The sequence below is a fragment of the Gossypium hirsutum genome, chromosome A04, assembly GCF_007990345.1.
Source record: "Gossypium hirsutum isolate 1008001.06 chromosome A04, Gossypium_hirsutum_v2.1, whole genome shotgun sequence".
Taxonomy (NCBI): domain Eukaryota; kingdom Viridiplantae; phylum Streptophyta; class Magnoliopsida; order Malvales; family Malvaceae; genus Gossypium; species Gossypium hirsutum.
The window spans coordinates 88,821,232-88,843,089 of record NC_053427.1 but is presented as its reverse complement, the minus strand read 5'-3'; the positions used below and the strand labels follow the sequence as shown (position 1 = coordinate 88,843,089).

The 21,858-nt window shown below is 31.4% G+C and overlaps 3 protein-coding genes and 1 long non-coding RNA gene across 25 annotated transcripts; 2 read left to right on the top strand and 2 right to left on the bottom strand.

Moving 5' to 3' along the window:
* The first annotated feature begins 1,850 nt into the window (after window positions 1–1,850).
* On the top strand, window positions 1,851–8,102 carry LOC121228310 (protein TOM THREE HOMOLOG 1). Of its 5 annotated transcripts, none has more exons than XM_041111780.1 (12): window positions 1,851–2,093; window positions 2,326–2,416; window positions 2,514–2,566; window positions 2,672–2,764; window positions 2,855–2,926; window positions 4,436–4,508; window positions 4,681–4,726; window positions 5,163–5,226; window positions 5,324–5,377; window positions 5,877–5,954; window positions 6,701–6,794; window positions 7,795–8,102. In XM_041111780.1, the coding sequence occupies exons 1-11, from the start codon at window positions 1,941–1,943 to the stop codon at window positions 6,746–6,748; spliced, it is 825 nt and encodes a 274-aa protein (XP_040967714.1). In that variant the 5' UTR covers window positions 1,851–1,940; the 3' UTR covers window positions 6,749–6,794; window positions 7,795–8,102. The 5 variants fall into 5 exon arrangements, 4 of the variants coding, with proteins under 4 accessions (XP_040967714.1, XP_040967715.1, XP_040967713.1 ...); XM_041111781.1 differs by lacking the exon at window positions 7,795–8,102 and adding an exon at window positions 6,467–6,498 and having other exon boundaries at window positions 6,599–7,005; XR_005925864.1 differs by having other exon boundaries at window positions 1,853–2,093; window positions 6,599–6,794.
* On the bottom strand, window positions 6,472–7,136 carry LOC121228311 (uncharacterized). The gene is made up of 2 exons (XR_005925865.1): window positions 6,992–7,136; window positions 6,472–6,765 (listed from the first exon to the last, which is right to left on the bottom strand). It is a non-coding gene; the product is annotated as an uncharacterized lncRNA (long non-coding RNA).
* A 1,500-nt stretch (window positions 8,103–9,602) lies between the features above and the next one.
* Window positions 9,603–15,871, top strand: LOC121228309 (inactive leucine-rich repeat receptor-like serine/threonine-protein kinase At1g60630). 4 transcript variants are annotated; one of them, XM_041111767.1, is made up of 4 exons: window positions 9,604–10,550; window positions 10,692–10,789; window positions 10,874–11,839; window positions 14,973–15,871. In XM_041111767.1, exons 1-4 carry the CDS (start codon window positions 10,528–10,530, stop codon window positions 15,629–15,631), a joined length of 1,746 nt encoding a protein of 581 aa, XP_040967701.1. In that variant the 5' UTR covers window positions 9,604–10,527; the 3' UTR covers window positions 15,632–15,871. The 4 variants fall into 4 exon arrangements, with proteins under 4 accessions (XP_040967699.1, XP_040967698.1, XP_040967701.1 ...); XM_041111765.1 differs by having other exon boundaries at window positions 9,603–10,789; XM_041111766.1 differs by having other exon boundaries at window positions 10,692–11,839.
* LOC107890206 (uncharacterized) lies at window positions 14,893–21,162 on the bottom strand. Of its 15 annotated transcripts, none has more exons than XR_005925859.1 (11): window positions 20,496–21,132; window positions 19,937–20,036; window positions 19,761–19,817; window positions 19,024–19,141; window positions 18,333–18,418; window positions 17,906–17,967; window positions 17,728–17,827; window positions 17,562–17,630; window positions 17,366–17,463; window positions 17,190–17,283; window positions 14,893–15,605 (listed from the first exon to the last, which is right to left on the bottom strand). XR_005925859.1 is itself a non-coding variant. In XM_041111774.1 (11 exons), exons 2-10 carry the CDS (start codon window positions 20,738–20,740, stop codon window positions 17,410–17,412), a joined length of 891 nt encoding a protein of 296 aa, XP_040967708.1. In that variant the 5' UTR covers window positions 20,741–20,748; window positions 21,073–21,162; the 3' UTR covers window positions 17,047–17,283; window positions 17,366–17,409. The 15 variants fall into 15 exon arrangements, 10 of the variants coding, with proteins under 10 accessions (XP_040967708.1, XP_040967707.1, XP_040967706.1 ...); XM_041111774.1 differs by lacking the exon at window positions 14,893–15,605 and having other exon boundaries at window positions 17,047–17,283; window positions 20,496–20,748; window positions 21,073–21,162; XM_041111773.1 differs by lacking the exon at window positions 14,893–15,605 and having other exon boundaries at window positions 17,047–17,283; window positions 20,496–20,772; window positions 21,073–21,132.
* Between the last annotated feature and the right edge of the window lie 696 nt (window positions 21,163–21,858).

Genomic DNA, 21,858 nt, shown 5'->3' with positions numbered 1-21,858 from the left:
GTCCCCTTTCAAAGCAGCCCTTTTTTGGTTTTGCCTTTTGCGTGGTAACCATGCAAAGGATGATATATAACAATGTTAATAGTTAGATTTACATTTTTAAATATAAAAAAATAGAGAAAGTTATAGGGACTAAAATCTAAATGTATGAAAAGTACAAGAATTTAGAGCAATTTGAACCAAAGTATAAACCCAAATTCTCTACACACATGATATGATGTTGTTTTCTTGTATGTTAAAACAAGTTATACCCTTTCGTACAAAAAGAAAAAAGAAAGTTATATTCCATTTTTCTTTATATAAACAAAGAATCTGATGCCCCTTCTTTGCCAGCATGGTGCGACTGTCAAGGAATTAGCGTGACACACACAGTGATTTGTTATTGAAATTAAGAAGTAAAAAAAAAAATGTTAGAACGAGGATTGATATTTTGAAAATAAAAAAACAATAATATTTTATGGGTCGATAGAGTTAGAAAAATAAGTCCGAACTCGTAACGACATTCGAGTTCGAGAAAACTTAAAATTAAAAAATTTCAAAAGCTCGAGAAAGTCTGAGTTTATAAGCATTCGAGTTCAAAATTAATTTTTAACTTAAATCTGAGATGAATCCAACCCAAAAACTTGAAAAACTTCAAATTTATATATGAACAATCATAATAGATATTAATAATTATATTATATGATATTACTTGATATAAAAAAATATAAATAAATGATAATTATTTATTTTATAATGTATTATTAAAAATTTATTAATAGCAAAAATAATTAACAATAGATTCTTATGTTAAATTATAAAATATTTTTAAACACTACAAATATATAAAATAATAATTTTTAAAATCTATAAAATTTAAATTTAATGATAATATAAAATAATAATCACATAATATGTGGATTTAATAATACGTAGTATTATACTTAATACAAATTATTAAACATGACTTATTATGCATACTAATATCATTAATTATAAATTTAATGTTAAACCATATCTATTTCAATAAAAAAATTATCTATAAAATAATAAATTTAATAATTTTTTAATAATTAAAGGAAAAAATAAAATACCCAAATAGAACATATTAATAAAAAATATATTCTAAAATTAATAAAGTCATACAAATATATAAACCAAATTCTTAATACAATTACATAAAACCAAGTCAACTTAAATCAAACTAGAGGTGTTCATGGGTCGATTCGGGTCAGGTTCAAGATTGATCTAAGCATGATATTAACACACTTTATGTTTACTTTAACCAAGCTCGACCCTAAATATAGGCCTAAAATTTTACCTAAACATGCTCATATTTGTAAGTGGTTAACTAAAGCCTATTTTGGACTCATTCATATTATTTTTTTAAATTTAAAAAATATATATTTATATTTATTTAATTAACTTATATTGTTATTTTAAATTTTTTAATATTTATATTATAATAATATTATATATTACTATAAATTTAATTTTTATGTATTATAAATTACATAATATATAAAAATTAATTTAAATTAATTATATGTAATAAATAATTTTATGTTTTTTTATGACAATTTAATAATTAACTATAAATATACTATATTAATTTTTTTTTTACTATTTTTAAAAATCCTTTATAAATTTTGAACGTAACTCAACAAGTCTAGTCACAATCACCTTTAGTATATATTATATAGGCGTCATTCATTTTGCCCATAGCATATCTGCCATGCCACGTGGTGTTAGCGCGTGAAGTGGCGATCATTTGAAACGACACGTAAGATGAGAAATGCGGTCATCGTGCAAGTTTGTTACCGGGTATTGCCGGTACCCTCCACATGAAATTAAAAACCACCTTGTTTCGCGCCGGCGGTGTTTGTTTGCTTCGGCTTTCATTATTTTTAAATTTGGAAATTCAATTAAAAAAAAACACCAGAAAGAGAGAGAGAGAGATTTTGATGGGTCTTTACGGCGTCGACGAGGCGGTGATACCGTACAATCTGAACGGCGAATCCAATTGGTGGCACGACATTAACGATTCACCGCTCTGGCAGGACCGCATTTTTCACATTCTCACCGCCCTTTATGGCCTCGTCGCCGTCATTGCTCTCGTACGGCCTCTCCTTCCCTTTCTTTTCCGTTCCTCTTTTATTTTCTTTTTGTTTGTAAGTAATTAGGGTTTATCTCTGTTTGATCGAGTTGCCTAGGAACATTGATGCATGATGATAGCTTACAGTAAAGATTATTTTTTAGTAGTACTTTTATATAATGTATGAAGATTCTCTTTAGCGATTAATTGCTACCATCTTTGTTCTTAACTCGTTTATTTGTTAATGTTTATAGGTTCAATTGGTACGGATACAATTGAGAGTTCCCGAATTCGGTTGGACCACGCAGAAGGTCTTCCATTTTCTAAATTTTCTTGTGAATGGGGGTTTGTATCAGGAAATTTTTGTTTATCACTTTTTTTCGCGGATTCTTATACTTATTCTTATTCTGGTGTATTTATCGTGCTTTTGTTCATATGACAGTTCGTGGGCTAGTTTTTATTTTCAGGCGGAATGTGCAGGACTTACATCCAGAGGTTTGTGATAAATGATTGCGCATTTTGTTTTCTTTTTTATATATACTCGGGCTTCAATGATTCAAAATTTGTTGCTTAAGGTAGCTTACTTTCATTTTTGTTTAGATCGTTCGACACATCTTGCTGGACATGCCAAGTCTAGTGTTCTTCACGACATATGCACTTTTGGTTTTGTTTTGGGCTGAGATCTACTACCAGGTTAGCTTATTTGAAAGTTTGCCTTGCGGCCCTGGTCTATCTTGTTTTGAATTACTTAGCTTTATCTAAACTCTGCCCATCTTAAAACAGGCACGTGCCGAGTCAACTGATGGACTGAGGCCAATTTTCTTTACAATAAATGTGGCAGTTTATTCCATTCAGGTGAAACATATGCTCTATTATTTCTATAAGTGCGTACAGAAAGGAATTTGAAGTTGTATTATTTCTATTGGAAAATGGAAGCTAGTCATGTTCTGTAAAAAAACAGCGGTCGTATATAGTTTTGCTTAATTATTTATTTAGCTAATGTTTATTTTTCATCCTTCTCCTTGGAGGGAGAGTCTAAATATCGTCCTCCACGTGACAAGATTGCGGTAGACTAATATCTGTTTTAGTTCTTTCATTATATGAGAATCAAGCTAGGTAATACTCAAGGGTCCAATTAAAGAACTTTTTCATATTTATGAGATAAATATTGGGGTTTGGGGTCTTTAATTAAAGACAAAAGACACATTTTAGCAACAAGTAAAAAGGCAAATTTGGGATGGTTAAAATTGGTCTGTTTAGGACCACTTTGCTGCATATGTCCAGAATAATTTTTACATTTGAAGGTACGAACTTGCTACAGTATACCTTGAGTCACCTCCTTATTTCTTGTGAATAAGTAGTTTGTTCTATTCCTGTACCTGTTTTCTATCAAACTTCAGTTATTATGCCAATTGTTAGCGCAATTCTATTTAAGGTACAAGGCATTTGTGCCTCTTTTCATTCATATGTTATATAAACCTCTAATAAGTTAAACCTGTTATCTTCTGTCAGAAGTTTCTTGGTGTTGGTTGTTATGTCATACTCTGAAGTTCTTTCTCATAGCTATTGCCTCCATTAAGTCAGTTGAGTTTGGCACCTACATTTATAGTCCCAGCTATCAATATACTAAAACGATAAATGAAATGGCTTGTGTTTTATGTTTCAATTTGTCCTCTTCTCTTTTTTAGCTGTACTCTTGTCCAACTGTTGTTAGTCATGATTTTGAGACATCACATCTAAGATGCTTCAGCAATGGAGTTGGATGGCTAATAGTGCTTCAGTATTCCATTTCTGTTAGCACTTTGTTCCTTTGGCAATTAGTGCTCTGACCTTTAACCATTCTTTTTTAGATTTTCTTTTCACAGTACCTTTAACCTGGTTGGAACTTCTCATTAATTATATTATACTTAAATAATGTGTGATGCTATAGTAAATGAGACTTGGACCTGTGCACACTGCATATTTATGTTTTAGCAATAGGTTCCTTTTGCTTATTATGTTACACAGTTTCTTCTGCTGGAATATTGCCAACAAGCTACCCTGATGCTGGCCTCTATTAATCATGAGCTGGTCAGATGAGACTTAAACCATAAAAAAAACTTGTTAAGGTGTTAGATAGGTTAGAAGATAATATTTCCTTTACTAGAACAGTGACTAGGATGTAAATTGCACCTTTTGCAGATTTTAGTAGTAAATTTGAACCTACGGTACATTGTTTTTTCATCCTAGCAACTTCAGTCATTTTGTCAACCATGTTTTAAGTGTTGGATACTTGACTTTTTTTGGAAGTGTGACGAGGTGTTAATAAAATTCCCTTTTCTATTTGCTTTTTTTTTTTTTGGGGGGGGGTGGAATTGATTTCAGATTGCAATGTGGCTGGTATTATGGTGGAAGTATATCCCAGTTTTGGTCATCATATCGAAGATGTTCTTTGCAGGTAAGTAGTTGTTGTGTCCTTAGTACATTTAACAATTAACTTTTAACTTTGGACGCTCTATAGATTTATTATGGGCAATCACTTGGTAATTAATAATCCTTTATGGATAGCAATCGCATGTTATTTCAATAATGAATGGAAGTTTTTGATCCTGACTTACGTAAATGGGCAGGTGTCTCATTGTTCGCAGCCCTTGGGTTTTTACTATATGGTGGAAGGTAATATTGCCATATATTGTACTGTTGCTAAGTGTTTTAAATGCATGAGAGCTATCTAGGTGTGATAATGTCCCTCTCACATCACGTGTCCACACATCCTCAACCACCTATATTCTAACATCTATGCTCATCATTGATAATTCAGTTGGCAACAGTGTTATGGAACAGTTATTATTTTTTGCTGATAAATTAGTTCATGTTTATTTGGTACTTCCCAGAGAAAATTATGGCTGACCCTTTTTGTTCTATTCATTTCATTTATGCCGTAATTACAGTTTCTCCCATTCATTTGTAAGTGAACATTGTAACCATACTATATATATACCTTGAAATTCTCTCTCTCTCTCTCTCTATGTATATGTATATGTATATGTATATGTATATGTATATGTATATGTATATGTATATGTATATGTAATAAGTTCAATCCTTGCAGGCTTTTCTTAATGTTGCAGCGATTCCCTGTAGAGTCCAAAGGGCGACAAAATAAGCTGCAAGAAGTACATATTTACTTTGGAAGTAGATGTGGTTTTTAAGTACAACAATTTGACCTTCTATTTACAATTTTTTATTGTTATTTCTTTTTTTATTTGGCAGGTTGGTTATGTGACTGTCATATGCTCCTCATGTTTCCTAGTCAGATGCATTATGGTAGATTATTAATCTCCTTTCTGGCTTTACTAACACTACAAATCTCAAATTGACAATACTACACGTTTTGTTAGGCTTTTGTGAAACTTTTAGGTATGTATATTGTTAGGGTTAGTATTTGGTACACTGGCAGTGTATTTGTTTTTATTGCATAAGCAACCCTAAAAAATTTCCACGAGTTTTTTTTTAATATTTATTTTTTAATATTTTACTATACCTCTGTATGATACTTGTCAGCCCTCTAACTCTGCTTGTGGATTCTAAAAACTCCACTTGCAGTGTACCAGATATTTTCCCATAATGTTATAGCACTTCTGTTTCAAAATGAAAGCATTTTAGTTGAACCTTAGCTGCTAGTTGGTTTAAATTGTTGATCTATTCAATGGTGATAAAGTAGTATGCATCTTACTGAATTTCATATCTTGGACTTTGCTCATCTATGATGATGTTTGTCCAAAGCGTTTGCTAATTTGAGCTCCATTGTTAATTTTTGTTTTAGATGTGCTTTGATGCATTTGATAAAGCTGCTGATCTTAATGTTCTGAACCATCCAGTTCTAAACTTCATATATTACCTGGTATGTTTAATAAATATTTCTTCATGTTTCTAAGTTTCTCATGATTGAAACAATCATATTGAAATTCAGTGTGGAGGTTGCTTAACCCTTTTCATTGCCATAGGAAAACTGAGAAGATTGCCACTTCCTTGTTTCCTTGTTTATTTTGCTGCTAAATTTAATGCATATTTCAATAAATTTTGTAAGCAATTTATAAGACTTTGCCATCAGATTGTTATGTGGAAGAAATTTTTAGATGCAGTTGTGAGTTGCGACTTTATTATCATTATTTGTAAACTAGTTCTCGAACTTTAGGGATAATAATTTTACCTGAGAGTACAGTTAATAATATTTTCTTCATGTCTTGCTAATTCTTTTCTCTTTCTTTTAACTGCTTATGTTTATATAAAAGGCTAGAGGCTAACTTCTAGGTTTCTCTGTTGAACAAGTATATATATATGTAGCTCTCTAAAATAGGGGAAATTGAAAGAAAACTGACTGAACTTTTTTTCTATTTTGCTACCAAAATGGAGAGGAATTACTGAAATTGATGATATATATATATGTAAGTATTTTAATGTTGTTTCTTAATGTTCATTACAAAGATGGCGTTCAACTATCCTCAGAAACTTTCTCTTTTCGTTTTGTTTTCTTTTATTGGGCAGTTGGTGGAGATATTACCTTCAATTTTGGTCCTTTTCATTTTACGGAAGTTGCCACCAAGACGAGGTATTACTCAGTATCATCCGATACACTGATCTATGCAGGTCAACAGTGACACACAAGGAAGAAAAAACTGCAAGAATCGATGCTAAGACATGCCTTCTGTACCCTGCAAAGAGAGCAGACGAAGCAAAATAGGTACATGAATTCTACAAACTTTTAATCTGTCTAAAGGAAGTTTGTAGGTTCTGATGAGAAATCGATACCATTTTGCAACATCCTGCATGTACTAATATATATGTAATTTATGTATGTATGCATGTAAATATGTATGTATGTAAAGATCTTGCTGAATACATGGATGAACCTAAAACATATAGAACTCTGAGACATACCGGACTTGATTGCACATGCTTGATTTATAGAGTTGATGTGCTTTGATGCTTGATATTGCTGAGTCAAAATATAGAGTTGAGTTGAGTGGAGAGATGGAAGGGGTTATTAAATATACTTTGAACAACAATATATAGAAGCCTGAAGGTTGACTTGTTGATAGAACAAAAACCTACCATTCTAAGTCTTAGCCAAGCCTTATATTATACACATATGGGGAGGGCTTCAGTTAAGGTGTAATTGCTGAGTCAATATATAGAGTTGAGTTGAGTTGAGAGATGGAAGGGGTTATTAAATATACTTTGAACAGCAATATATAGAAGCCTGAAGGTTGACTTGTTGATAGAACAAAAACCTACCATTCTAAGTCTTAGCCAAGCCTTATACATACACATATACGGAGGGCTTCAGTTAAGGTGTAATTGCCTATTTATATTTTAACAATATTTTAACCATCAAACCATTTCATTTTCTAGATCTAGAACATAGATAATATTTTAGATTAGTATAATAAAGATATTGGATTATATTGATAAATTCAACTGTATTGCAAAATTCATTATAGTTTTACCCCAATCTAAGCGGATTTTTCGGTTTTCAGATTAATAAATTGATTTATTTTTAATTTGATTTGGTTTAGAAGTGTTAGGTTAGGGGCTTGACCATAGAGAATTCATTTTATTATTTTAAAAATAATAAATTAATAAAAATATAATTATATTAATATTTATGTATTTTACGATTGAAATTTAAAATATATGTTAAAATTATTAATTTATTTTCATATGTTTTGATTTAAATTCAGATGGGGCTGGATTTAGAAATCTTTGCCCACCGGGGGAGCTAGGTTTAATATGGTTCATGGGAATACTATTGTGGGTTATTGTATTGGGTGTTGGGATCTCTTCACCCAACTCTTTCTTGCATTTAGTCGCTTTCATTTGGGATGAAGTGTGTGTTTTTCACCATGGAGGTGGACTACCGAAAGTGGTAAGAGTGGTTTTTAGGGATGTAAACAAACGCATCAATGTTTGTAAATTATTATTCTGAGTTCGATTTTTTTTTAAAATCGAATTTGATTTGGTAATTATTGTCGAGTTCGAGTCGGATCAATTTTGAGCATCGATTCAAATGGTCTATGAGTTTAGTTAAGCTTTTTAAGTATAAAATTAAAATTTTATTAATTATGAATGAGCTCGTATGAAAATTGGTTAACGAGTAACCAATTTTAAGTTGAAGTTAAACTTGAATTGTCACTATCCAAGTTCGACTGGGTTACACGGTAACATATCCTATAGCTTTGTCTTTAATTTTAGTGATCACATAAATTTTTAATTAGCCTTAATTACTGCGGCAAATCAACCTAATAATATATAAATAAAATTAAAAGTTGACAAAATCAACCAAAATTTGCGTTTGAGTCAATGATGAAGTCTGGTCTGCACCTAGATTTCCGGCAAGGTAGTCGGGATTGTCCTAAAACGACCATCCTCCGAACTGTGAATTAAAAATAATAAAATAAAATGTGTAATTACACTTCTACCCAATCTTGACTTGAAGCCAACGTGACAGCTAGCGCAGACCAAACATCGATCTCTCCTCTTAACATGAATTCGACTACTTTTGAAGCACGCTTTTCGCCACGTGTCTTCCATTTTTATTATTTATTACACGTTTCAGGTCAGACCAGTGTCCGGAGTATTGATGGATTAATTCTGTTTTTAGCCCCTCTATTATCTTAAAATTTATAATTTAATTTTTTTACTTTAATTTGATATAATTTATTTTTTAAATTTTAAAATATTGGTCGATAATGTTTTGATCCCTCTGCTTGAGTGATCGATTCGGTAGTATCGTTAATTTAATTAATTGTTAATAATTTTTTAACAAAAATAACTAAACTGAAATAATTTTAGTTAATTCGACGGGGTTTCGAAAAATATTTTTTTTTCTTTTTTGCTTCGAAGATCTGTTAAGATTAAATGATGCGGTTAACTTGAAATGAAAAAGAGAAAAATAAGGTAAAAAAAAAGCTACTGAAGAAGGGAGGACCAGTTCACTTCAGCAGCGTGAAAGGAAAAAAAAAAAACACTGACAAACACAGGGGAGTTGGGTTTTTATTTTTATTTTTCATTTTTAAGTCATTATTTTTGTTATATTTTAATTCTATTTAACTTTTTCTTTGTACCACAGCCTATTAATAGTTCCAATCTATTGGGCATTTATATAGTATAAAATATTTATTATTAATCTTGATAATTTAATTATTTTAAATTAAATTAATCAATAATCTAATTTTTATAAAATATTTAATTTATCTTTGATCGAATTAATTTTAATGATAGACTAATTAATTAGTTCGATTTTAATTGAATTATGCATATCCATAACTTTAAGGGAAATAGCTTATATACATTATTACCAGTTTGAACTTACCAAATATAGAGATAGAATCACAAAATTTTGTATAGTAAATGGACTAAAACCAGAAATATACAAATTTTTATACGTTCCAATTAAATTAAAATAAAACATATATCATCAAATAACAACATTTTAACTGAACTGGCTTAAATATGAATTATAAGCTACTTAAATAACCCAACCCTTAAACTCTCCAAACCAAAACCAGAAAAAAAAATATTGCTTTGCTATGCCTTCAATCCCTTCACCTATCTCCTGAAACACTGGTTCATAAACACGGTCTCTCTCCTATCTCTCTTTGAATTATTATTACTACATTCAATACGAGTAGATCTAATTCACCATAGAACCACTTGAGCTGTAGTACTTTTTTTTTTGTCTTGAAAGCCTTTTTGTTTGCCTATTGATTTGCCAATTTTGTACTGTTTGAATGATTTCTAGCATTGGGTTGAATTTCTATAAGCTTTTTAAGTTCTGGGTCTTTGCTGTTTACACCATTCAGTGATTTGCAGATCATTGTATGTATGTATGTATATGTCATAAACCACATTTGAGAAGCCCAAGAATAAGCTTTTAAAAAGAAAATTGGTCTTAGTGTGTATAAATAGTTTAATTTAATATTTTTTTAGTTGCTATATAGAAAAAAATCATAGTAAAAAAAAGTTAATACTATTATTATTATCATTATTTTCTCTGCAAGTTCTGTGATAAACTCACGTGAACACTACGCTGCCTTGTCCGTGAGTGTTTTCAAGATTAACAAGTTCGAGAAACCAAAAAAAAAAAAAATGATTCTTCAGCATTTTAGTGTGGTATTTTAGAAACCCTATTAATGCTAATAGCTCCCCCACCCCCGGTTTAAGCTTTCATTTCATTGTATATAAGTATATAAAAAACCTTTTTTCCCCTTTGTTGTCTCTTAGTTTCAGTCAAAAATGACCCAATATTTTTCTACAGTTTCTTATGCATGTAAGACCAATGACAGATCTCAAGGTTTAGTTAAAAAAATTTGGGTTTTTGATCCTTTTTGCATAAAGATGTTGATTTGAAGAAACCCCATTTCTTTCTTTCTTTCTTCTTCTTCTTCTTCTTCCCTTTTTAAAGCTTCAAAAAAATGGAACAACTTATTTCTTCAAGGTACTATCTTCTTTTAACCTTCATCTTCATCATCTTCTATGTCCTTTCTCTTGTTCCTATTGTTAAATCAGGTGATGCAGAAGCACTTTTAGCTTTAAAATCAACCATTGATCCTTTCAATTCATTACAATGGCAAAGCAGCACCAATCTTTGTTCATGGCAAGGTGTCAAAGAATGCAAAGATGGAAGAATAACAAAGCTTGTATTAGAGCGGTTGAACTTAACTGGTTCATTAAATGGTACAAGCTTAAACCTTTTAGATCAACTTAGAGTATTGAGTTTCAAAGGTAATTCCATTTCAGGTCAAATACCTAACCTTTCAGGTTTAGTCAACCTCAAAATCCTCTACTTAGACAACAACAAGTTCAATGGTGAGTTCCCTTTATCATTGTCGGGTTTACATCGGTTGAAAATCATTGTCTTGTCTGGAAATCAAATCAATGGTGAAATCCCATTTTCTTTATTGAAACTCAAGAGACTATATACTCTTTATTTACAAAACAATGAGTTGAAAGGATCGATTCCACCATTGAACCAAACAAGTTTAAGGTTCTTCAATGTGTCAAATAATCAGCTTTATGGTCAAATACCAGTAACCCCATCTTTAGTTCGGTTCAATACGTCGTCTTTTTTAGGTAACGCCGCCCTTTGTGGTGAGCAAGTTAAAAAGCCATGTCCGGGAACCGGTACTGAACCGGCTTTACCAAGCTTAAACCGGAAATCAAACAAAAAAACCAAACTGATCATCATTGTTGTAGCAGCAAGTGTTGGTGGGTTATTATTATTGTTCTTGTTGTGTTTCCTTTGTTTTATTTTCATTAAAAGGAAAAATAAGTCAACAAATGAGGTTAAAAGAAACAAAGGGGTTGTTGAAGCAGAGGGAGTGGAGGCCGAGGGCGGCGGAAATGGCGGCGGAGACGGCGGAAGCGGTGGCGGCGGAGGGTTTTGGGAAAGTGAGGGCGTAGGGAGTTTGGTGTTTGTAGGTGCTGGGGATCAACAATTGAGTTACAGTCTTGAGGATTTGTTGAAAGCATCGGCGGAGACATTAGGGAGGGGTACAATGGGGAGTACGTATAAAGCTGTGATGGAATCTGGGTTCATCGTGACCGTTAAAAGGTTGAAAGATGCTAGGTATCCAAGATCAGAAGAGTTTAGGAGGCACGTGGAGTTAATAGGACGGTTGAGACATCCTAATTTGGTCCCACTTAGAGCGTATTTCCAAGCTAAAGAAGAACGGCTGCTCGTATATGATTATTTCCCAAATGGCAGCCTCTTCTCTCTTATTCATGGTACGTTGTCGGTCACTGAACCTTTCATTATTTCAATCATTTATGTTTTTCATGTGTTAACTCCTGGGCCAAATTTCTGTTTTGGTTCTTCTTCTATGCTTAAATTTTAGATTTAGTCCTTCTGCTTTAATTTCGCATGATTTCTAAACCTGGTTTTTTTGGGGGGGGGGGTAAACCAACATTTAATTTCTAAATTTGAGAATTCTTTTCAACTTGTCTTTTTTTTTTCTGAATTTAGATTTAATTACAAATGCCACTTTATCATGTGAAAATTTTTTTAAAAAATAGGGTCATTTAAGTGATTAATGAAAAATATTTACAGATTAAGGTGAAAAATTTTCAAATTTTCATTTATTTTTTTCTTAAAAACTTTTCTTTCAGTATAGAAAAAATCACATTAGTATCATGAGTTAGAGTGGATGTCTGTCCTTTAATAAAAATAGTTAAAAGATTTAACATTTTTAGAAAAAATAAAAAAATTAAAATTTAATTTCAAAATAATAAATAGAAATCATAATTTAGAGTTAGGTTCAAACCCAAAATTGATAATCATTTCTCTATTCTTTTATTATAATTTTTTTACATGAATCGAGTTTATTTAGTCAATTTCATTTAGGGTTTAAATTACGTTATTGTTATTGAATAAGTCTTAGTTCTATTAACATGGGCATTGTTGTTGATATAGGAAAATGTAAGTTTGAGTGCGCTAAAACGTATTATCTTTCTATTTACGAGTTAAAAAGAGTAGATATATGATCAGAGATTATTTAAAAAGAAAATTGACTCATTCAAACATATTTTAGAGTTTAGGGTTTAAATTTATTACAATTAAAAAAATTAAAATTATTAAAAAAATACTCATTGTAGTTTTGGGACAAAAATATTAACCCACTCACTTATAATAACCTTAAACCAATGGTAATTTTTTTTGAGAATGGAAGAAAGTAGCCTATCTAAAGGTTAAAATGCTACCAGTCCTATATTTATCTTAAATTTCGAATTTAGTTTTTATACTTTTATTTTTAGAATTTTAATAATCTATTTTTCGAATTTCGAAATTTAAGTCTAATTATTAGTAACATTAAACTATAAATAATTTTAATTTATTTGTTCTTATTTAAAATAATTTATACCAGTGAAATTTTTTAAAGATTTATATAAATAAGTAGAAATAATTAGGATTGCAGATGTCACATTCTTAGTCATGATTTTAGGGTTTAGCACACGAAACGTGAGGATTTGAATATTATATATAAAAAAAGCAGTTTAGGTATAATAATTTGTTTGTCTGCAAAAAGTTGAATTGCTTTGAATAAAGTTAGCATTGCACGTTTTTGGATGTGCCCATTAAAAAGGTCCTTTTCAGAGATCCCACCCATAAAATAATACGATGGCCATGGGTTAGGTTCTATAATTTCATTCACCCACAAATGTTTTTGTTTTTTAATTTAATCTTTAAATTTAGATTCCACTTTTAAGGTATGATAATAATGGCGTTTTAAGATTGTGTTATGATATCATCTGAATTTTTATTTTTTTGTATATTAAATTTTACGATCTTAAAATGTTATGTTATCATTTCTTATTCGAGGATCAAATTGAAAAAAATAAAGGATCAAAGGCTAAATATTGATTTATCCTTAGAATATGATGAAATCCCAAAGTGATACTCATTAGATTTGATCTGTCCATTTTCATAGCTCAACAATTTTAACTCCCCCAATCAAAACTTGAAATGACCTAATTCAACAAACCCTAATTATTTGATTATAGAATAACTCTAAATGTGAAAATTTTAAAACTCGAAACTAGATCTTTGAATCAGATTGAACTAGTTAGATAGAAAATCAATCAAGATATCAATAAGAAGAATAGTATTGAACCGGTTAAACTAAGAATCAATTAATTTTTTTATTTTTAATAATTTTTCAATTGAACTGACAAATTGCAAGTTTGGTCAATTCGATTTCCGATCCAATTTTTAAAAATAATATCTCAAAACCCGACATTGCAATTAGTGGTTTTAGTAGAGTACAATCTATTATTGGGAAATGTTTCGTTGGGACTGTCCTAGTAGCTAAGCTGTGCGTTTCCTTACATTCTCTATAGGCCTACAAATAGACGTTACGGTAGCTGAAAATTTATTTAGTGTAGAATTGGATATACGTACTGTGTGTTTAGTTTATTTTTTTATCTCACGCTATAGTATTATTATAGTATCCAATCTTATCAAAATCACCGTTCATCTAAACATACTCTTAGTTTGTTCCGTTAAATGCCCTTTTCTTTTTTCTATAATAAAAGCATCCTAAAAATTTGAGTATATCTAAATAAGATTTTTTTTAAAAAATATTTTAGATAGGGTTTAAGTCTAGTAAACAATATTGAATTATGATTCGACTTATACCATGAACATCTCTAATTTTAATAACAGTGTTTTGCTTTATTTTGACAACTCATTGTGGAACTGCGTTGGTCTGACATTTCAGCATGTTATTGTTGTCAGTTCCTTCACCCCACTCTCTGAATTCTCAGTTTTATAATTTGTTATGTATTCAATTAACCCTATGGTGTCATTATTTTCCTTTTCATTTTGTTGGTTGTAATAGTGTATGTATATATTATATATAATTTCTAGTTTTATGGAATATGAAGTTTATGAAAATTGTAGATGTTTGAGGTAAAATTTTAAATTATTATTTAAATGGTTCTAGGCATTTTTACATTCTGGTTCGGTTCGGTCCGATTTTGATATGTAATATTTTGGTTTTTAAAAAACCGAAATGTTCATTTTTCTAAACTAAACTAAGCAAAAATTGAGTGAAAGTACCATAGATGTTTTTGTACTAAAAGTTAAATTGTGTTTTATCCCTCTATTCAAAATGACAAATTGGTCCCATTAAAAATGTCTCTGTATGTCAAAATGGTGTACATGCTATGTCAGTTTTTAGTAGTACGAATGAATAGAATTTTTAATTAAAAAATCAATACAGGAATTAATTTATCTAATTTTTAAATGAAAAGAGTAAAATGTAATCTAACTTTTAGTGCAAGGCATCCGGATTGGTTTTCAATTAGGAACATGGAAATTACATGTTTCATAAGTGTTTTTAACTGGTCTTTTTCCTTGCAGGAACAAGAACCAATGGTGGTGGAAAGCCTCTTCATTGGACTTCTTGTCTTAAAATTGCAGAGGATTTAGCTTCTGGATTACTTTACATTCACCAAAATCCAGGCTTAACTCATGGGAATTTAAAATCCTCGAACGTTTTATTAGGCCCCGACTTCGAATCATGCCTTACGGATTATGGTCTCACGTTATTCCGAGACCCCGAGTCACCAGAAGAGCCAAGTGCGGCCACTTTTTTCTATAGGGCACCCGAATGTCGGGACATCCGAAAATCATCGACTCAGCCGGCCGATGTTTATAGCTTCGGCGTTCTCCTACTTGAACTCCTAACGGGCAAAACTCCCTTCCAAGACCTTGTTCAAGAACACGGCTCGGATATCCCTCAATGGGTAAGATCGGTTCGAGAGGAAGAGACCGAATCTGGGGACGAACCTACGTCAGGTAACGAAACGTCCGAGGGGAAGCTTCAATCCCTTTTGAACATAGCAATGGCTTGCATTGCTCTTGTGCCCGAGAACCGTCCCATGATGCGGGAAGTTTTGAAGATGATTAGAGACGTAAGGGCCGAGGCTCAAGTTTCATCGAATAGTAGTGAACATTCACCGGGACGGTGGTCGGACACCGTTCAGAGCTTGCCTAGAGAGGAACAACTAAGCATTTAAAAGAAAAAGGGTTTGATATAATAAGATTTTTTTTTTGCAGGCACTGAATTTAAAGTGTTTTTCAAATTCTTTTTTTTTTCACCATTGAAACTTTCATAATTTTTCCACTTATATTTGTAGAGTTTGTATTGTAAAGATTTCCCCATTTTTATTTTTTTTTTAGAGTTGTAGAAGGTATTGTTTGGTTTAATGTATTTTTAATTCCACTTTAATTTGCTGAAATGAATCCATTTTTTATAATGTTGAAATTTCTATTAATATTTTATTTTTTTAAAAAAATTAGTAGATTCAATACAAATTCTGATATTAATTCCCAAATATTCAAGTATCAAAAAGGTCCTGTATATTAATATTATAGATCAATTTAGCCTATATTATTAAAAAAATTAAATAATAATAAATTATAATAGAATTAACAGTATAATTTATTTTTCCAATTTCAGTTCTATTTAAAGAACAACAAAACTTCAAAAGAATTTAACTCAGCATAAAAAAATTTCATTTACATAATCATAAACATTTCAATACTAACTTTGCTAAACAATAATGGGTCGACTTTATTTGAATTTTTTTAATAATTACGTACTTAAATTAATCTATTTATTAATAAAAAAATTAATTTAATCAAATTCCTAAAATAAAAAGACCCCTCAAATACATTCACCTCTAAATAATTGACTTTCAAATTATTACAAATTTTTTTAATATCAATCTTTTAAACATCTCATCCATCAAATCATTTTCTCAAAAAAGAATTGGGACATTTAATTAAATGCACAAAAAACAAGAGAGACATTTAGATAGACCTGTAAATCGGATGAATTGAGTTGATTATATAGACACAGTCAATTTACTTTGAATAGGGTATTTCAGGTTTAGAATATTTTGAATTCGGATAAAATTTAGTTTCTGGTTTTCAAGTTAGATTATTTAGGTTACATTTTTGAGTTAAGAGTCCAAGATCATTTCTGATTCTAAGGCATTTTTAGATTTGAATTGGGAATTTAAGTGATTTGACTTTTTATGATCAAACCAGGTTATATCAGGTTCAAGTTATTCAGATTGCATTCTCGGCACCGTTTTTAAAACCGGGCCAACTGGTCGGACAGATTGAATTGAGAACCAGCTGAGATATTGGTCCAGAATAAAGGGTTTAAACCAGCCAGTAAAACCAATTGAACCGAATTTTTTTTCCTATTTTTAGATTTTGGTATCAATTTATTCAATCGAACCAGAGGAACCAATTGGACTGGACAAACCGGTCGGACTGATCAAACCGGGAACTAGTGGTCTTACCGGTTTGACCACCAGTCCAGTTTAAAAAACATTGGTTCTCGGTTTTGGGCTAGATTTGACACGTCTACATCTATGTCATACAAATAAAACATCTATCAAGTGAACAGTGAGATTTCAGGTTCCAAAAGAATGGGATCTATACAAAATTTCCATTATAGCACCTAATATGTGAATTGAGTGTTTGTGTACGCAAAGAGGAAGAACAACCAACCAGTATGTCATGCATTTACAGTATAAAATTTGTTGTAATAGTTACACGGACCTGATATAATCCGACTTCAATCTCAGCAATTCCGGAATTCCCTATCAGCTCCTTGACTCCTTGAAATGAATCTGCCTTCTGTGCCAAAAATCGACTGGACACAGAAGAAGAACAAACAAAACATGGTAACACAAGTGCACAAAGCATGCCATCATGACCAACACAAGATCACTTACTGCCTTGTTGAGCAACTAGTTTTCCACCATTTGAGGTCTAAAATTCAAACCCCCGACCATCTTGATCTTTGTCCAAACGTAGCATGAGCAACCAGATCCTATAACACATTTCAGTGCTCAGCTTCATGACCTAACCGCACACTAAGAATGACTAGATGAAAGGTTGTATGTCGAAACGAAGGTGATAAAAGCATACCGGGGTTCCACAAGTAGTCGAATTCCTAATTGTTGGGGATAAGATCAGGTTGTTATTCTCTTTATTGTTCTGTTTCCAGTAAATATGGTTAGTTTTTGTTTTGTTTCTGTCTTAGGCCATACTAGAATCAAGGAATTCTGATTCTCGAAAGCTCACAATAACTTACCTGAGTTGCATAAGGCAAGATGCTATTTTCTAAATCCTCCTCATTGACAGATACGGGCAATGGCAACATCCGACTCATTAAACCTGGCATATCTGCCATGCTGCAAAAAGCTGAAATGCTTGTAAAGAGAATTGATCACCAATTGATAATTATAAAGAAAATCCACATTGGCACATACTCTTTTAGGACAGCGGTAATGTTGTTCCTTGCATGACAAAAGAGATCAATGTTATCCTGTAACTGTACATAAAAGCTTTGCTTAATAGGCCTGCCAGATAAGACTGTCACCGAGAATCATATATGATGTAAAGAAATAGACTTAGGATTTATATTAGTACATTAAACAGAACAAGAAACGATTTGAGTCCATGACAATCTCTATTGAAACACCATTTGACTGTTGATATGTTCTATAATCCTAATGACGAACCAACAGTTATATTATATGCCATTTATATCAGTTTGTAAATGAAGCTAAAAGTTCTGGACAGTGATAATAAATCAATTTTTTCCCCTAGTTTCACCAGCTATTCCAATTCCGACTCTAATGGCATCAACATTCATCAATTAAAAGAATTGCTGTGAACTAGGAATCATACAATCACCTTACACAAAGAAAGATTGGATGCGATTTGACTAAGAACTTGAGCATTTTGCTTCAAGAGATGCATAATTGTTGTACCACTTATTCCTGAAAATACACAACAAACAAGTAGATTAACATCAATTAATACCTTTAGCAGGTCAGTGTACATGTAATTCAAGTTATCCTAATCCCTCTACTACGAACACAAGCAGGCATGTTGCCAAAAGCCTCAATTCAGAACAATATTCTTTAATGATGCAATACCTATACGCCATCAACAGCAAGGCTTGTGATACCTTCTCAAATTCCATTTCTAATTATTTGATGTTTCAATATTATAAAGATAGGATTAGAATGACAAGTTGGCATTGCTGTCTACGAATTTGTATTTTTGAAGGCTTCGGAGTATGATGATTAAAAGTTCAATACCTTAGGAATCAAAATGACTCTTTTTTTCCTTGGGTCAAAGGAGAATGTTGCAAGCTTATAAAAGAAGTTTGGATTCTCAACCATATGAATAGATGTATACATGTGAATTTCAATTATGAATCAACTCTTTCACTTTATTTTTAAATGCCACACATATTTAGGCTACCATCATTTTGCAGGTATTCACAGGCTTTCTTTTCAGTTTTGACTGATGCAAGCAGCTAAACATTATTTATGAACATTACCCAAAAGTTTGTCCTAAAGGACTTGAGATTACAGACCTTCAGAAGGCTTTCTTTTGATCTGGTCCAGATGGTGCATCATGAATGGAGATGCAGCCATGTTTTGCGGCAGAGCTGTAGGCGTATTCATCTTCGAAGATGATTCCACCTGCTTATCCTGAAGAAGTAGGATAGTTAGAATACTGGTTCCTCAATCACGATATATCCTAAAAATAATAGTCAATTCAGGAAATTAAAACAGGAATATAACTTAGTAAATTGAGATGCAGGCAATTTAATTAATGTTAACTTATGGGCCATAATTAGCAGTTTTGTTTGTAATTTGACTTGAAGAAGGAAAGCAACCAAGAAAAGTGGGATAGATATTCATCCATGTATGTATATGAAGCGTAATAAAATGGTTCCAAAATTATTTTTAGGATTGGTACAAATGAGTGGTTGAACAAAACTACCTTAACTCAATAAGACTCATGATAGCAGAACTGAAAATGAGCTCAGCTATTAAAGCGAGTTACTGTTGTCTATTTTATATTCAAGCCTTAAATTTTATGCTCCATTGTCCAAATTTAAACAGTTTACTCTTAAATTCATCTTACCATTCAAGCACTAATTTAGCCAATAAGAAAAATTTTAACAAAGGTCCTTGTGGAGTTGAACATCGATTATTTCGACCTCTAGCAGCATGTTAACATGTCATGACTCATGACTAAGGAAGTAATCGTTATTAGAATACGGACAATCATATCCACTAATAATTCAAAGATTCATCAGCATACCTTCCTATTGTTCACCTTTTTTCCAGCATTAAGTTCTTCAGGTTTCCTTCGCTTTCTCTGCCAATTTCCAAAAACTACCTTTATATCTTAATGTCAACGGTAACTCATCTTTCTTGGCAATAGAAATCAGTAGCAATGATGGTAGAAATTCATTATTAAAAAAGCATGGAGCTTACTTGCAACCACCGGCACCTCAATGCAACATCACGTACGGTTTTATCAGGCAAGACAGCCGCAATCTTTATGTACTTCATAATATTTGGTTCCTCTTTATATCTATGTACATGTAGAATGAAATGAAAATAAACAATTAGTACCATTTTTTTTTTATTTTCCTACTAAGCTATGTTTGCTACAACTCTTCATTTTTATTGAAGTAACCCTATCCAACACCCATGTCCAACACCTATTTGGACATAAGTATAAAAATGTGACCCTTCAAATACATAGAAAACTTTGAAAGTGTCAATATACCCCTGTCAGAAAAATACCAATATACAACAACCATACCCGAATCCGAGTAACATAGCTAATAAGTACCCCCATAAAACCAGTTTTATCATAAAAATCATACACAAAAGCACACAACAATCCTCGTAACATAATTAGGTAATCTATTACTTTAACTATGAGTCTATGACCAATTCAACACATTACTCATATTATTATTTCAAATTATAAACATGCATATACATCACCAAAAGACTTTGAATGAAAAGCAGAATTACAACATACTTTTCAAGGCCATCCTTCAATATATATTGTTCCTCAGTAGACCATTCAGTAGCAAACCCCATATCATGCTGGAACCCTGCAACAGAATCGAGGGAAGAGCCGGAAGGGTTTCCGGGTTGGATCAAAGCAGGGGAAGTGGTACTGGAATTCTCCGGCAATATCATGTGCAGTGGCGGTACAAAGTAACCACCGATCGGAATCATCTTGGAACTGGTGTTCATAGCATCTGATTGGAACTTATTCATAATAGAACCTAAACTATTCCCAAAGTGAAACCCTGTGAGCGATTCCGTTGTCATTTTTTCCTCTTTTTTTCAACAATTTCACTCAAAAACCACTTTAATAAAAACCCTAAATCCCAAAATCCTATGTGAAACTACACTGCGTCCTGTTTTTTTGGTTAATTTCAGTTTATCAAAACCTACAATTGCATACAAGTAAATCAAAGAAAAGATAATTCCACATCGAATTGTCAATCTCGAAAATTCAAACACAAAATCGAACACTACAAATTAAAAAACAAATCAAAATGAATTGAATAATGAAACAGAAGAATAAAAAGGAAAAGGGAAGTTACCTCTCTTTGTGAGCAACTTTCCGACTAAGCCTTCAGTGGGTTATGCTTTTCATCTTTTAAATTTACACTAGTGCTGCCACCACTATTCTCTTTTAAATGTATTTTTGTTGCCTTTTTAAGTGTTGCTTTTCGGGTTAATATATTATTTAGCACCTGTATTTCGCTTCAATGTTTAATTTGGTACTTGAGGTTCTTTCTCTTCTATCGAGAACTTCATATTTATTTTGATACTTTTTTAAAATGTATATATAAGCTAAAAAAACTTTGTAAAATAATTAAAAATTAATTAAATCATTATCAAATAATTTAAAAATCAATAAAAAAAATTTAGCGTCATTTTTTTATGTTAACTTTAACTGTCACATCAACATTTAACATTTCATCAAAAATTTGGGCAAAAAAATAACGTAATTAATATGTTCAATTTAGTACAAATCACGATTTAAGAAACTCATTTGAATGCATTTTTTACGAGGGGCATAATTAATTTTGTAATTATTTTTGGAAAACTTATTTAGCATTTTAGCCATTATATTGAATTAGAACATATTAATCTAAAAATAGCATTTTCTGTAAAAATTACTATAATGGACCTAAAACAAATTTTCATTCACCAATTGTAAATGTTTGTGCTTAAATAAAATTTGAGAATCACATTTTTTTATCAATTAAGCTAGAGCAAGTATGAAATATATTAATATTATGTATAGACTCACTTCGTCGTACTCAACCTATTAACATCTCTATGCTAAACTCGATTAAAGGTTTTATAATAATATAATTTCT

What these genes read in the sequence shown, in the direction of transcription:
- LOC121228310 (XM_041111778.1), top strand. Translation starts at nt 1,941, where the DNA reads ATGGGTCTTTACGGCGTCGACGAGGCGGTGATACCGTACAATCTGAAC. An exon ending in GACAAAATAAGCTGCAAGAA is followed by an intron (nt 5,227 to 5,323) that starts GTACATATTTAC and finishes TTTATTTGGCAG; the next exon opens with GTTGGTTATGTGACTGTCAT. An exon ending in TCCTAGTCAGATGCATTATG is followed by an intron (nt 5,378 to 5,876) that starts GTAGATTATTAA and finishes TTTTTGTTTTAG; the next exon opens with ATGTGCTTTGATGCATTTGA.
- LOC121228309 (XM_041111764.1), top strand. Translation starts at nt 10,528, where the DNA reads ATGGAACAACTTATTTCTTCAAGGTACTATCTTCTTTTAACCTTCATC. An exon ending in CCTCTTCTCTCTTATTCATG is followed by an intron (nt 11,840 to 14,972) that starts GTACGTTGTCGG and finishes TTTTCCTTGCAG; the next exon opens with GAACAAGAACCAATGGTGGT.
- LOC107890206 (XM_041111768.1), bottom strand. Translation starts at nt 20,794, where the DNA reads ATGACAACGGAATCGCTCACAGGGTTTCACTTTGGGAATAGTTTAGGT. An exon ending in CAAAAGAAAGCCTTCTGAAG is followed by an intron (nt 18,419 to 19,023) that starts GTCTGTAATCTC and finishes GTGTATTTTCAG; the next exon opens with GAATAAGTGGTACAACAATT. An exon ending in CGACTACTTGTGGAACCCCG is followed by an intron (nt 17,464 to 17,561) that starts GTATGCTTTTAT and finishes AATGTGTTATAG; the next exon opens with GATCTGGTTGCTCATGCTAC.